This window comes from Rhipicephalus sanguineus, chromosome 11 (genome assembly GCF_013339695.2).
Source record: "Rhipicephalus sanguineus isolate Rsan-2018 chromosome 11, BIME_Rsan_1.4, whole genome shotgun sequence".
Classification (NCBI taxonomy): domain Eukaryota; kingdom Metazoa; phylum Arthropoda; class Arachnida; order Ixodida; family Ixodidae; genus Rhipicephalus; species Rhipicephalus sanguineus.
This window is the reverse complement of record NC_051186.1, coordinates 76106663-76119802: the sequence shown is the minus strand read 5'-3', so window position 1 is coordinate 76119802 and position 13140 is coordinate 76106663. Positions and strand designations below refer to the sequence as shown.

General features: G+C 43.9%; 1 protein-coding gene across 2 annotated transcripts in view; it reads right to left on the bottom strand.

Annotated features, from left to right (window-relative positions):
* LOC119374291 (protein VAC14 homolog) overlaps positions 1-12940 on the bottom strand; it is a 53879-nt gene extending 40939 nt beyond the window's left edge. Inside the window, exons 1-4 of one of the 2 annotated variants that reach the window (XM_037644368.2) lie at positions 12778-12940; positions 6228-6378; positions 3696-3863; positions 993-1055 (exon numbers count right to left, since the gene is read on the bottom strand). In XM_037644368.2, coding sequence (XP_037500296.2) covers positions 993-1055; positions 3696-3863; positions 6228-6378; positions 12778-12887 — 492 coding nt within the window. In that variant the 5' untranslated portion in view covers positions 12888-12940. The remainder of the gene's footprint in view (positions 1-992; positions 1056-3695; positions 3864-6227; positions 6379-12777) is intronic. The other variant, XM_049410974.1, reaches the window with a different exon arrangement.
* Between the last annotated feature and the right edge of the window lie 200 nt (positions 12941-13140).

The window sequence follows — 13140 nt, the reverse complement described above, 5'->3', positions numbered from 1 at the left end:
AACCAATTAGCCACTGAAAGGCATTTTATTGGACGCGCTTGTTCACATACGGGGCCTAGTAAGGTGCATTCAGTAAGGAGCTTTAAGTCTACATTCAAGCACACAATACTTCTCATGTGGCCCTCAACAAGTTGTCAGTTGGTTTGTTGAATGAGGCAGGATATCTTGGATGCGGGCGATTTCAAAGATGCTGTCATCCTTTCATTTGCGAATGTGCTACGTCACATTGACAACGTTCGGAGACTCGTTTGCAGCTGATGCTATAGGTGACCTCTTTTGTCCTCAAAGAAACACCTAGCTGCTGGAATCAATGGAACGGAACAATATTTCTGAAGTGTTTGAGAAAGTAATGTTTTAGCATCCTGGTGAGTGTGGATCGGGGTACAATAGTATGCGTCAAATCCCTTCAATAAAGTGCGATTGGCATGTACCCTGGTGTATTCTTCTTGCACTCAGTTTTTCTACATCTGCCACAGTAGCTGATGGGGTGTTGTATCAGCTAGGGTGCTGTATCAGCTAAGCTTGAGGTCAATGGTTCAGCTTTCTGCCACAGCATATAGATAGGAGTGAAATGCACAAACACCCATGTACTTAGATTTAGGTGCGCATCGAAAACCCCAGGTGGTCAAAATTCCCCAACAGCCTTCCACTAGGCTTACCTATTAATCAAATTGTTGTTTTGGGGCACAGAAACCTCCGACTTTAATTTCACTTAATTTCCTTTTCAGGTAGTTTTAGTTTGAGGGTACTTCCGGCTTACAGTTTAGATTGATGTTCCTCACAGTTTCCCAGAATTACAGAGATAACGTTTCTATCATAGTGATAATGTTTGCTGGTTGAATTATATGACAGCTGGGTTATAGTGCATGACGTTTTGGCATCGTCTCGTGAGGGTCTGCTGCATATTGATAAGTTAACAAAATGTGAGACACAAAACACACTCCGTACATCATGATTTTAAAGTATGCCACATAGTTTAATACTCTTCTAACCTTGAGAAGGCGGTCAAGGAGCTCCGATCCATTCCTCACATTCTGGTCAGGATCGGCAGCCAGCTAGTGTGCAAAGAGAAAAGCAGAGTGTGTCAGAAATTACAACAGCACGACATGACAACTCAATGGGGAACAACTTATGCATACACTTACTTCAATTTAATTAATTTGAAATCACGGCACACAGTGCACCACAGCAGAGAATAGGACATACAATTAATCATGTCGAATAAGAGCGCAGGTAGTGTTTCGATTAAGGTATGCTTTGAATTGCATGGTTGAATTATAAGACTACACAAAAAGTGCCGCTAGGAATTAACTAAAAAATGATGGGAAGAATAGATATCAAAGTTTAATTTAAATTTTTAGAACAACAACAATGAAAAAGAGAATAATGAAGCTGCGCATAGGGAGGTGAGCAGTTCGTTTATCATGAAACCGTTGTGATGCCAAAAAATATATTTGACACTAAGAAAGCAAACTTTCGAAATTCATACCAGAAGCAGAAACTTTTAACTAGTACATTAGTAGTCTGACAGCCCTGTGTACAACTGTGACACACACCACACACTGTCTTAACAGAGATGAACATTGCACTAGATAATTTGCAGGCTTTGCATTAAGGCTCTAAGAAAGACAACTTTGTCAGAGTACATCTGGTCTTCCAACGTTTGCTTCCATATGTATTATATACAAAAGAAATCATGCAGTTATCACATACAGTGTGAATTGCCACTAAGATGTGCTTTTGTGGCTACTCTGCCACTTTGGCCAATCAAGCACCTGTGCACATAACCAGGCATAATGTCTCGAGCTCACAGTCACAAGTCAATAATGTCATGTAGTACCGACCAATCATGGCACATACTAGCTCTCCTCGCACCTTTCTACTCGGTGCCCACACCCTTGTTTCCACTCCAATTAAATCATCATTACTACTGACCACTGCATGTTTACTTAAATGTAGTGCGCACTCTTCGGTAATGATGTAGACTTACACTTTAGAGGGGTTGAGACACCAAATTTCGAGGCTCTAAAAAGCGTGCTGTAGGCTTCCTCTGTATGAAAATACTCTTCACACGAACCACTGGACATAGCAAATGCTTAGCATGTACTTTACTTTGCTTCCAAAGCGTGTCTAAATGCTTGTTCTCGTGATCGAGACCCATCGCTAGCCGGACTGACACCAACGTCACTGCGTAGGCGTCATACCACATTAGAGTGATGTGGAATCAGCGGTGACCCACAGCACTGCTGCACTGGCTAATATTAACAGCGCTTTAGCTGGGAACCCACATTCGCTCGTTTTTCTCAGCGTGTTGCCGAACTAGCCAAGCTTGCTGGCATTTCGGAAAGTGCTTTGCATTGTCACGTGAACCTGCAGAGACGGCATTAGAGAATTTTAGTTTGTCTGCATATTTCCTTGCGTTTAAAAGTAAGAGGCCGAATAGACAGCCATCTGAAGTATCTAAGATGAACCAGGCAAGCAGAGAATTGTTATTGCAGAAGCCTAGTGTGTTCTACTTCTCTGCATGTATAAATTCTGCACGGTGGCGTCATTTCGAATGCACTGCCTTTTTTAAACAATATTTCACCATGAACACTCGCAGAAAACAAAGAAACGTGCCTATCCTTGTGGTTGCCCAAAGCGTCACAAGGTGTCTGCACCATCGTCCGGTAACCTGCTAGTCCGCAAACATCTATGCGTATGCCGGAACACCGTATGCGCTAAAATTCTGAAAGCATCAGGACCTTTGCTCGCGCGTGTGTGTGAGAGCAGACGATGCAGCACTGTGTGCGTCACAGCTTTGTGGGACCACGTTGTCATACTTTGTAGGCAGTGATGTCACTGTCCAACTCCACACCCAGACATTGAAACCAAAAGTTGTTCCCATAAATGATGCGGTATTAAATTAATTATTCAGAATATACGAATCTCTGAGCCTTCCTGGAGCAATAAGAAGCAATTGAAGCAAAGAACGCACAAGCTACAAATTTGGTGTCTTAACCCCCTTTACAAAAAAAAAAAAATTAAACCCAGTTCCACGCCTGTGCAATCTGAGTAAACAACAGAGCTGGCAAGCAAGCGCCACCACCTAGAGAACACAGATTGACTTCTTTCGTCTTTATTCATATTCTTCTTTCTTTCACCTTCCTTTCTTTTTTTATCTGTTTCTACAACTTCTTTCTCCTTCTTTTTTCTTTCTTTGCTTATCTTTTTCTCTACTGCCCTCTCTCCTCCTTTCCCTCCTACTAACTCTCACATCACTCCCCTCGCCATGCTACACTATACAAGGCTATGCTATGCTTTTTACCCTCCCATCCTTCTTTCCTTCCTTCTCGCCCTCACTTCCCTTTTCAACCCCCCTTGCTTATACTATACTAACCGTGGCTATGCTATGCTAGGAGCTGCTGAGCCCATACCCACTTTCTGTTCTGCCCACCCACTTTATCCAACCCCCTCCTTCTTTCCTTCCTCCTACATTGACAAGAGCAAGCTGTCTTTATTGACAGTCAATCTTAAGATGAAGAAGATGCCGAAGAGTGAACGCGCTGGCCGAGTTACCGCGTTGCACGTGCTGGCACCACTTAGTTGTCCGGTGATGCAAAACGGTGGAACAAAAGGCATAAACAGCTTTGCTGTTAGAAAATGGGAGGCACTTCAGCCGAATTCGACACTCAAGCCTGGCGACTGCGACGCACCTTGCTAAGACAGTCAAAGATGTCGTTGAAGATGGGGAGGACGGCGCCACGCGCCACCTTCACCACATTGTAGAGCGCCTCGGAGGCGTAGTATCGGACGCGACAGTCCGAGTCACTCAGGCAGGCCAGGATTGGCTTGACCAGGTCGTCCACGTATGGCCCCGAGTCCTGCGAGCACGGGTGATACCATCCACTAAGTGGACTGTCCATTCCAGCGCACGCTCATTGAATAAAGCCTGCACATCGATAGAGCGGCACCATTTGTAACCATTTCTGTTGAGCCTTATCCAACCAGAGCACGCAAGAAATGGATAGTCCATCTAGTGGACTGCTACAGGACACCCCTCCAGGAGCCCGTTCCATGGCACCTTAGTTATGTGCATGTGCACAGGGAAGGGCCCTCCCCCCTAATCATCTAAAGGGGGACACCAATTCTACCCCATACGTTTGCTCAGTGAGACCTTTCACGTCACTGTTTAATGCGCAGGGTTACGGCCACACATAATTTATAACGATAAGGGTGACCGAGGACCCCCATGTTGCATTCCAAGAACTGTTTATTCCGCACAAAGCTGAGAACCAATGGCAGGCCGTTGCAAGAAGCATGTCATTGCTTCATTGTCATTTTCACATACTTTGCGGAGCTTGCTTTCTTTCGGGCTCGATTGACAAGGGGGGGAAACGGGGGTACTGCGATGAAACTTTGCAGTAATTTGCAGTAATTTCGATAGCATAAATTGGTGAAGTACCAGACAGACACGATTGTCATTATATGATCGACGCACTTTGCTTTGTTGCTTGCAATAGCCACACTACCCAGTGAAAGACCTAGGTTTTCATTGTAAGCCAACCAATAACTAGGACAGGCATTCTACACTCTGAGTATTGACATGATTTTGAGGCGTCTCAAGGCATTTTTATTCGATTGGCATACAGCATTAGTGCTCCCCAAGCACCGGAGCCAGAAAACACGTATAAAATATTTTAGTTTTATTTTCAAGCTTTCGTCGCCCAGCATTGTGCAAGCCAGCCCTACCCCAATGAACATTATCATGACGAGCCAACAAGCTGCCAAAATCACTGTCGGAGCCACTGGTTGACAATTCACTCATCGTTGTTTACAAGCACCATGTGCAACTGACAGTAGACAACAGAGCTGCTGCCAGTACGTCACCAGTTGCTGTCTTCATGCTAATTAGACCTACGTCACACTGTGTTGACATGTCACTGTAAAGCCGCCTCCTCAATATCAAAACAAAAAGTGGTTTTTAAAGTAGTGGTATTAAATATATACTCAATGCGCTCTGAAGCACCACGATACTCTTTTCAGGGTTCTTGACAGCAGTCTCTTTATCTGAAGCAACAATACAAAAATTTGCGAAATTCATGTTGGTACTCCTCCAAGAGTTTACCAGTTTGATTACCTTAAACTAGTAGTGGCAGTGCTCTGTAAATTGAAAGAAGTGAAATTTTTTTTTCAGAAGCGAGATTTTTTTATCTGTTTATAGAAAGAAAGTAGTTGCAAAAGTTGGTACAGGCTTATAATGTCGGCTGCACGAGACACGCAAAGACGAGAAAGAGAAGGCACCATGACGAAGGGGCAAGACTGCCCCGGTCTCTGCTCTTGTCATACATCCCTTGCTGTACAAGGTAAAGTGGGGCAATGTAAAAAAGATTAGAAAGAAAAGCAGCTTTCATTTCCATGTGTTTCTTGCTGCAACCAATTGTACCACGTGTACACAGACCACTGGAAATGCAATTAGAAAAGTACACTACTGAACACGTCTAACAAAATTCAGAAGCCTTCCCCCCATCAGGGAAATGGGGGCAAGCGAAGCCTGGTGTGCCTGGCCCACTACTCTGCCTTTTCTTTCTTTCTTTCTTTCTTTCTTTCACATCGCACAATGCTCCCTACTAACATAAGCGTTCCACGTTATTATAGGTAGTGGCTGTCCCCGCAACGCTGTTCTAGGGCTGAATCGGCATGGCATCTTTCGTGCTCTTTCCAGTGTCTGTCAGCCTCTAGAACGGCCCAAAAAAAGGACCATCGCACGATCATGGAAACGTGGGTTGTGAATTTAATTTTCTCGAATTCGGAATTTTCCTGAAATGTGCAATTTCTGACACTGACCTGACGCGTCGTCCAGCAGATCGCTTTTAGTACGCCAACACGAAATATTTCAATGACACGCCCACAGCGAGTGTACTGCTTCCCAATTTTTTTTTTGCATCGTCAGTAGAACACATTCATATGTTTCAGCTCAGTTCACATTGGACAAGCATGGGCTAGTAGCCTAGTGGTCAAGGCACTCGCTTTCAGAACGGGAGGACCTGGGTTCAAACCCCAGTCCCGGAAAAAATTTATTTAGTTTTCCGTATCCTTTCTTGGTGCACCAAGGGTGAGAAGGGGTTTTTGGAACGCCTCACAGGTCAGTAAATACAAGTTTCACTTTAAAAAATCATGTGCCATACTAATAATAAGCCAGAATTTTATAGCAATGTCGTGCAAGCAGAAAACACATCGCGGCTGACCTTGCCAAGAGCGAGAGCGATGGCAGCAAGCCCGATGACACCCCCCTTGCGGCTGTTGGCATTGTGCGACAGGGCGAAGTCCTGGCCAAGGAGCTTGAGCAGCTTGCGGATCTGCGTCACGTTGTCCTTGCTCATGAAGTCCTTCACCATCCTGCGCAAGGAATCATTCACATGTTCATTTGCAGGCCACCATTCACCCACAATTTAATGTGTCGACGTTTCATAGCTCTGTTTGAAGGGGCTGCAGGCTTAAATGGACCAACAATAAATTTTTATGGAACCTGTTTTCCTTAGCGCACCAGAAAGCTTACTGTCAGAGTGTCTAATCACGGAATGGTGTCACGGAAAATGTCGTGAAACATACATAATCAATTTTCTGTCTGCAGTGAATACAAAGTCGTACGCACACAACACGTGCTACAAACAGTGGGAGGTGAGAGCGACGGCGAGTCATATTCATGCGCACTGGTTTGCTGCGAATGCGTGTGACATGCTCCTCTAATAGACCTCTACCAGCCTACGTCAACCACTCCCCGTGCGTCAGGTCACGTGACCTCTCAGCGCACGTGCAACCGCGGGTGGTTGGCAAAACATTCCCGCTGCCGGCTCAGCGTGGTACAGTCGCACAGTGTTTGGCGCACGTTTTTTTTTTTTCTTTGGAACCTTTTTCTGAATCTTTCGGTTCCAAGATTATTTGTGGTATGTGTCAAAGAACATATAAATGTGTCGTGGACTGTGTGACGAAAAATTTGCCACGCTGCTGGCTGTTTAACTTGGAGAAGTGAACCCACGTGGTGGTTTGTGTAAGGAACAGCGGCATCGTCTTCGAAAATGTGCCGCGTTTACTGTGGCGTGTAGTGTGCGTTGAAAGGCAGCGACGATATCGGTTCACATTTGCGGACGTTGAAACTGACAATATTGTGTGGTGTGTGTTGTGTGAATAACGATGCACCTTGTTTGCGAAAACATCGACACGCGTTGTTTCTAACAGGGCAATTTGCAGTGACCGGTTGTCGACGGAACATCAGGATTGGACATTTTATTTGACGCGATGATCTGCGAGTGCGTACATCTCAGTGTTTGTGCTGCGTGCACAAAAAAAAAAGAAAGGGTATGGTGTCCGTGCTGAAAGGTGAGACTACGCATGAGCTACCAGCGTGTTTTAGCATTGCAGAACATGCACGTATGGTTTACCACGGCGAATATCCAGAACCATACGTGTATCGCCTTTTATTGGAGATGTACGTCATAATGGAAGCAGTGGAGATTCTTGTTTGTCATATTCTAGTTAGCTTATCTTTACGGCTCGATATTTATGAAGTGACATTCCGAGTTTGTGTACCAAGTCTAAAGGAGAGGAGCAAGTATGGAAACACGTTGTAGGCACCAGATACAGCGACGTAACCGCGCAAGAGAATATTTATAATTAAATTATTGGTGTTCAACATCTCTAAACTGCTCAGTGGATTATGAGGAACGCGGTAGGGGATAACTTCGCTTTAATTTTCATGGGGATTTGTTAACCGAACGCAGGCTAATGCGTGTTTCCTTCGTTTTTTTTCTTTGATTCATCTCTGATAGAATTTTGCGCCGTGAGTGAGAATCGAATCCGTGACCTCGCGCACAGTAGCCGCCAATGCTGTACATCGTTTAAAACTGCAGTGCAGATTTCGCGACGGAAATTCATGCCATGCTAATCCATGCCATGCTAATATTTCTCCAAACACCAGTCGCCGTGAAAATGTACAACGTTCGCTTCTGAGGAGCATAAGATTTTTTTATGGCTGTCATCCCCGACGAGCAAATCATATGTTGAACTAACAGAATCGTTCATTACAGGCAGTAACTCTTCCTTCTAACAGCTGTGAGTTCAGAAAACAGCAATTTGCAAAAACTTCTATCGAAGTAAAGCAGACCCACGCAGCGCTGCTATGCAGAGAGATCCCGCCGGCGGAACTTTCTTGCCAACCAGCACCTGCTCCGAAGGCGGGACTTGGGGGCGGGACACTGCCATTGACGTCACACTGTTTGCAAACAGGGAGAGGTCTATTGCTCAGAAGACAGTGCCACTTCTCAGCATGCAACTCCCTTTAGCTCGTAAGCAACACAGAATAGAGCTGCAATGAATATTAAAAAGAGTATTGAGCACTAATTATGAGGCACACGAAAGCATCAGACTATGTACAGCAAAGTGAACGACTCCATAATCCAGCTTCAAGGCTCTTCTGCTAGGCTGCACGACATACAGGTTTTTTGTTACTTTTAAACACGACTTAAAAATATAAATGCTACTCAGATCATGAAAATGATGCTTGAATCCGTCAATCTAATTCATGTTCTTTTCATTTCCATCAGGATCTATTCACGTGTTCCGGCCAGTTGTTGGTCCCTTTAATTGAAAGAAACTCTAGATGCTACTAGGAGTATCATTTGTGCACTCTCTAGCGAGCGATAATTACAGGCTAGAAAAAAACTTTTTTTAACGCCCAAATTTTGTTTCCGTACAGCTACTGCTTCAGCAGCTCCATGCTTCACTTGCCAACACACATGCACGTGCCACATTCGGTAAGATATTTATACGTTGAAATTGATGGCAAGGTGTTTTACCGTTGTGCAAATGGCTTTGTTTCACAAGTTTACAAACCTTTTTTCAGGCTTTGCTGAACCTGATGGTGTACTTACTTTACACTTCATTCTGGTTGGTCCCGGCTTACTTTAGTTTACAGCGCACCTGGCTTTACAGCGTCAAATTGTCTCAATAAAGACAAGACTGCCTGGCTACAATTTAAATGAGGGGATTCCATGTAGCTCTTAATTGGCCATTACTAGATTAATGATCAACAAAAGAAAACTCAGTGACATGAGGAACTGTAATGTTAAAGGGATTGAGGCAGCGATAAAAAAAGGGCAACAGTATCAAAACCAGTAAAAGAAAACTCAACTATGGGGAGGACAATAATGCATGCCCTCAAAGATATGCAGGACAATATTATTAACATAGTGAATGACATAGTGAAATGACATAGTGAAGAACGGAGCGTTGGGTGAGTTGGATTCGTTGGGCAAATGGGAATACCAACCACACAGTGAATGCAATAGAGGCTACTCCTAACTGTACATTCCAAATATGTACCTAGAGTGGATGAAAGCAAAGTCAAACATAAGACCGAAGTTCCATGCGTAACTACTCACGAGGCTAGAAGGGTCATGCAAGGCATGTCCTCTGAAGTTTCAGGAATCTTCCAGCAATGCATTTGTTAAAGTAATTCTGCATACCCTACCTATTCCATTGTTCTTTTCAATGCCTTTTTCGTTATGTGCATTTTAAGCTAAATAATCTTTTCTAATAGCCAAGTTATACCATGTTCATTCTATAATTACATTGCTAATATTTAACTTCCTCAAATTTCATTTTATAACGGGCTGCCGCGGCCCAAAGTGTATTTTTTCTTGCCGCTTCGGTTTGTTTTGTTGTATATCATTTCAAGCAACATCAATTTACAGTGCCCAATATGTTACTGTAATATATCTTTCTTCTAGCTCTCATTTCTGCATATATTTTGTACCCCTTCCTTTTGTTTTCTAATTATTGTACATGTTTCAGCATTTTATTGCATTATCCCCAATACGCAATGTCTCTAGGATGCTGCAGGGTACTTTTAAATAAATAAATAATAAAAGTGGCCAGATAAGACTGCCTAACAGCCACTTTTATCAAAGATGGAGGAGATGTTATATATTTAAGAAGCTTGTGACACTCTCCACATTACCCCTTGAAACTACTAATGTGCCAGCGAATTGGAAAAACGCTATTATTTTACTAGTAACACAAAAAGAGAATCATAAAGGACAAATAACTACCGACCGATTAACCTACATTCAGCATTACAAAAATTATCCACGAAGGTTATTTTGAATAGAATAATAGGCACAATTCACCTTAATCAACCTAGAGAGCGAGCTGGCTTTAGGAAGCGGTGCTCGCCAATATATCACAGTCATGTGATAAATTAAATAACTGAGAAATTTGCGGAACACAAAGCACCCCTTTCTATGGCAACAATAGATTGCAAAAAAGGGCATTTGACTCAGTCGAGATACCTGCAGCTCTGGAGGTGTTGCATTGGCAAGAAGTATTTGACGTCATATGTGTATACCATAGACAACATATACACAGATTTCACATCTAGCTTACTCTACTTCGGGAAAAGCAAGAAAATCATGATGGTGATTTTCCTGCTACTAACACTGGAGAGATACAACCTCTCCAATGTTAATATTAATAATAATAATAATAATTCTTGGGGTTTAACGTCACAAAACCACAATATGATTATGAGGGACATCTAGTGGAGGGCTCTGGAAATTTCGACCACCTGGGGTTCTTTAACGTGCACCTAAATCTAAGTACATGGACCTCCAGCATTTTCGCCTCCATCGAAAACGCGGCCGCGGCGGCCATGATTCGATCCCGCGACTCGAATGTTATTGATTTCATGTTTAGAAGAATTATTTGAGTGGCCATATCGAGAAGAATTAGGAATAAAGATTAACGGAGAATACGTTACCAACTGTATCGTACGTTGCTGCCTTCGTGCCGTGGAGGTGGCAGGGCTAGTTAAGCTACAGATATTGTAGCTTTTACTCTGCTATCTTCACCATAAATGATACATTTCCTTTTTTTTTTGTTACAAATGGTGAAATAAACCCAACCAAACTGATGGTTTGCAGATGACATTGTGCTCTTCAGCAATGAGGGCAATGGATTGCAAAACATGATGAAGTTCTAAACCGAGAAAGCGTAAAGTTGAGTTGAAGATGAAAATGAGTATTCACGGTAGACAACTGGACCTGAGAATCTGTAGGAGAGTACGTATATCTATAGTTGGATACAACTTAAGAAGTGCGGAGAGGCCCCGCCCAGACGACCGAAGTGCGACAGCCGATCACCTCCGCGACTAAACAAATAGTCCCGCTCATGCACTCGGCAACATTCTCCGAAGGCAGAGTCCCCAGCCGTCCAGCTCATGACATCAATCTGGAGTGCACACTCATTGGTGAAGGCTTGCGTGCATCCGCCTTAGAGGAGGAAATGCCGTGGACTTCTAAAGTTTGTATGACTATAGGTCAAATTAACAGGGGAACTTACTTATGCAAAGGAAATCCACCGAAGAATAAGGAAGGGCTGGTGCACGTGCGGTAGATTCTCGACTCGTGGCCAGCAACCTACCGTTTGTCTCTAAAGCGGAGAGTGTACAACCTTCGAATCTTGCAGTTCTAACGTATGGTGCAGAAAGCCGGAGAATAACAAACTCGTGAATTTGAAGGACCACGTAGTGTGCAATGGAATGCAAACAGACAGGCGTAATTCTAAGAGACAGGAAAACAGCAGAGCGGATCAGAGTGTAAAACAGGGGTAGCCAATATCCTAGGGATATAAAGAGAAGAAAATTTGCTTGGGCACTTCATGTCATGAGAAGGACCGATAACAGATGATCAGTTAGAGCGATGGAATGGGTACCACGAGATGAGAAGCGAGGTGGAGGATGGCAAATAGTTCAGTGAAGCAAAGAAATCAAGAAATGGAATCAGCTCGGGCAGGATAGGCTGGCTTGACGATTATTTGGAAAGGCCTTCGTCCTACAGTGGACATGCAAAATAGGCTGACGATCATAATGTACTTTGTGGCTTGAAGTACATGATACTAGTGACACTTCATGTCAAATGTATTCGGCTCAAGACCGACAGCCATTGATGGCATGCCAGCCACATGCATATTAAATGTTGCTCAGCACTGTAAACAGAATTTTTGGCCTCTTATATCCACGTTTGGGCTGTGTGCGAATTCGTGGGACACAGCCAACAGTTTGAGTACATGCTATATCATTTTAAGCACCTAGGTCGACTTCAACGCGAGGGTTTCTTCAAATAAATCGGGATTACTCGCGACACAACGTCGAGATTGTGCCGAGTAAACCACGGTTTGCAACAAATCGTACCCTGATAAACAGCTGGAGAATCTACAACATGAGTGCAAGAGTCAATCTTGTGCTTAGCGCCGCTTTTAATTCGTTGTAAAGATTGGCACGAAACCGCTACAATCAGAGAAGCGGCAGCACTGCGAAAGCGGCGTGTTTTTTGTTTTTTCCCGGCCTGCAGAACTTTGGAATCGATAGCAATACGATGCCGTTGTCAGACATCACTTCGGACGGTATTCTGCCAAACAATAACAAATGTACAAATATACTACATCACATTCGATCTTTCCGCAATAACAGCCACTACGTAAACAGCACTTGCATAACCATTCCGAACTCGTCGGCAGCTGCTAGCTCGACGATGTTTACGGAATATGATCAAGCCATACTTTAGCTCTATGATCATAAGCGGGGAAGAAACCAGAATTACGACGTTGACGCTACAACTGTGCCTTTGTTACTTTATGAAATTAAGCAGCATTGACGGAAATCCCTGCCTGAAAGCAGCTACACGACGCGCCCACCCGAGCCTTCGTGCCAACTGCCATATTTCTACGGCGTTCGCGACTCACTTCTCAATCTCCAGCGCTGCTGTCTTGCGCTTCTCGTACAGCTTGTCGCTCAGGGCCCTCACGCAAGCCGCACTCAGCGGTGCAAAGTCTTTTTCTGTCAAGTTCGCCATCACGAATTGATCCCGGCGCGATCTTCACGCGCGTTCCACAGGAGCCATGATACGGTAGCCATGAAGCCATGACACCCGCGAGCCAATCCGAAAGCCAGAAAGCGGATTCGGATCCGTTTGGATAGGTAACTTCATAGTTCCGAAACCACGGGAAACTTGGTTCAACTAAGTTTACTATAATTCAACTTATGTTCAACTCCACGTCCCTGGTCGAATTTCACAATAGTGACTGGCTTATTAACGCAACACAGAT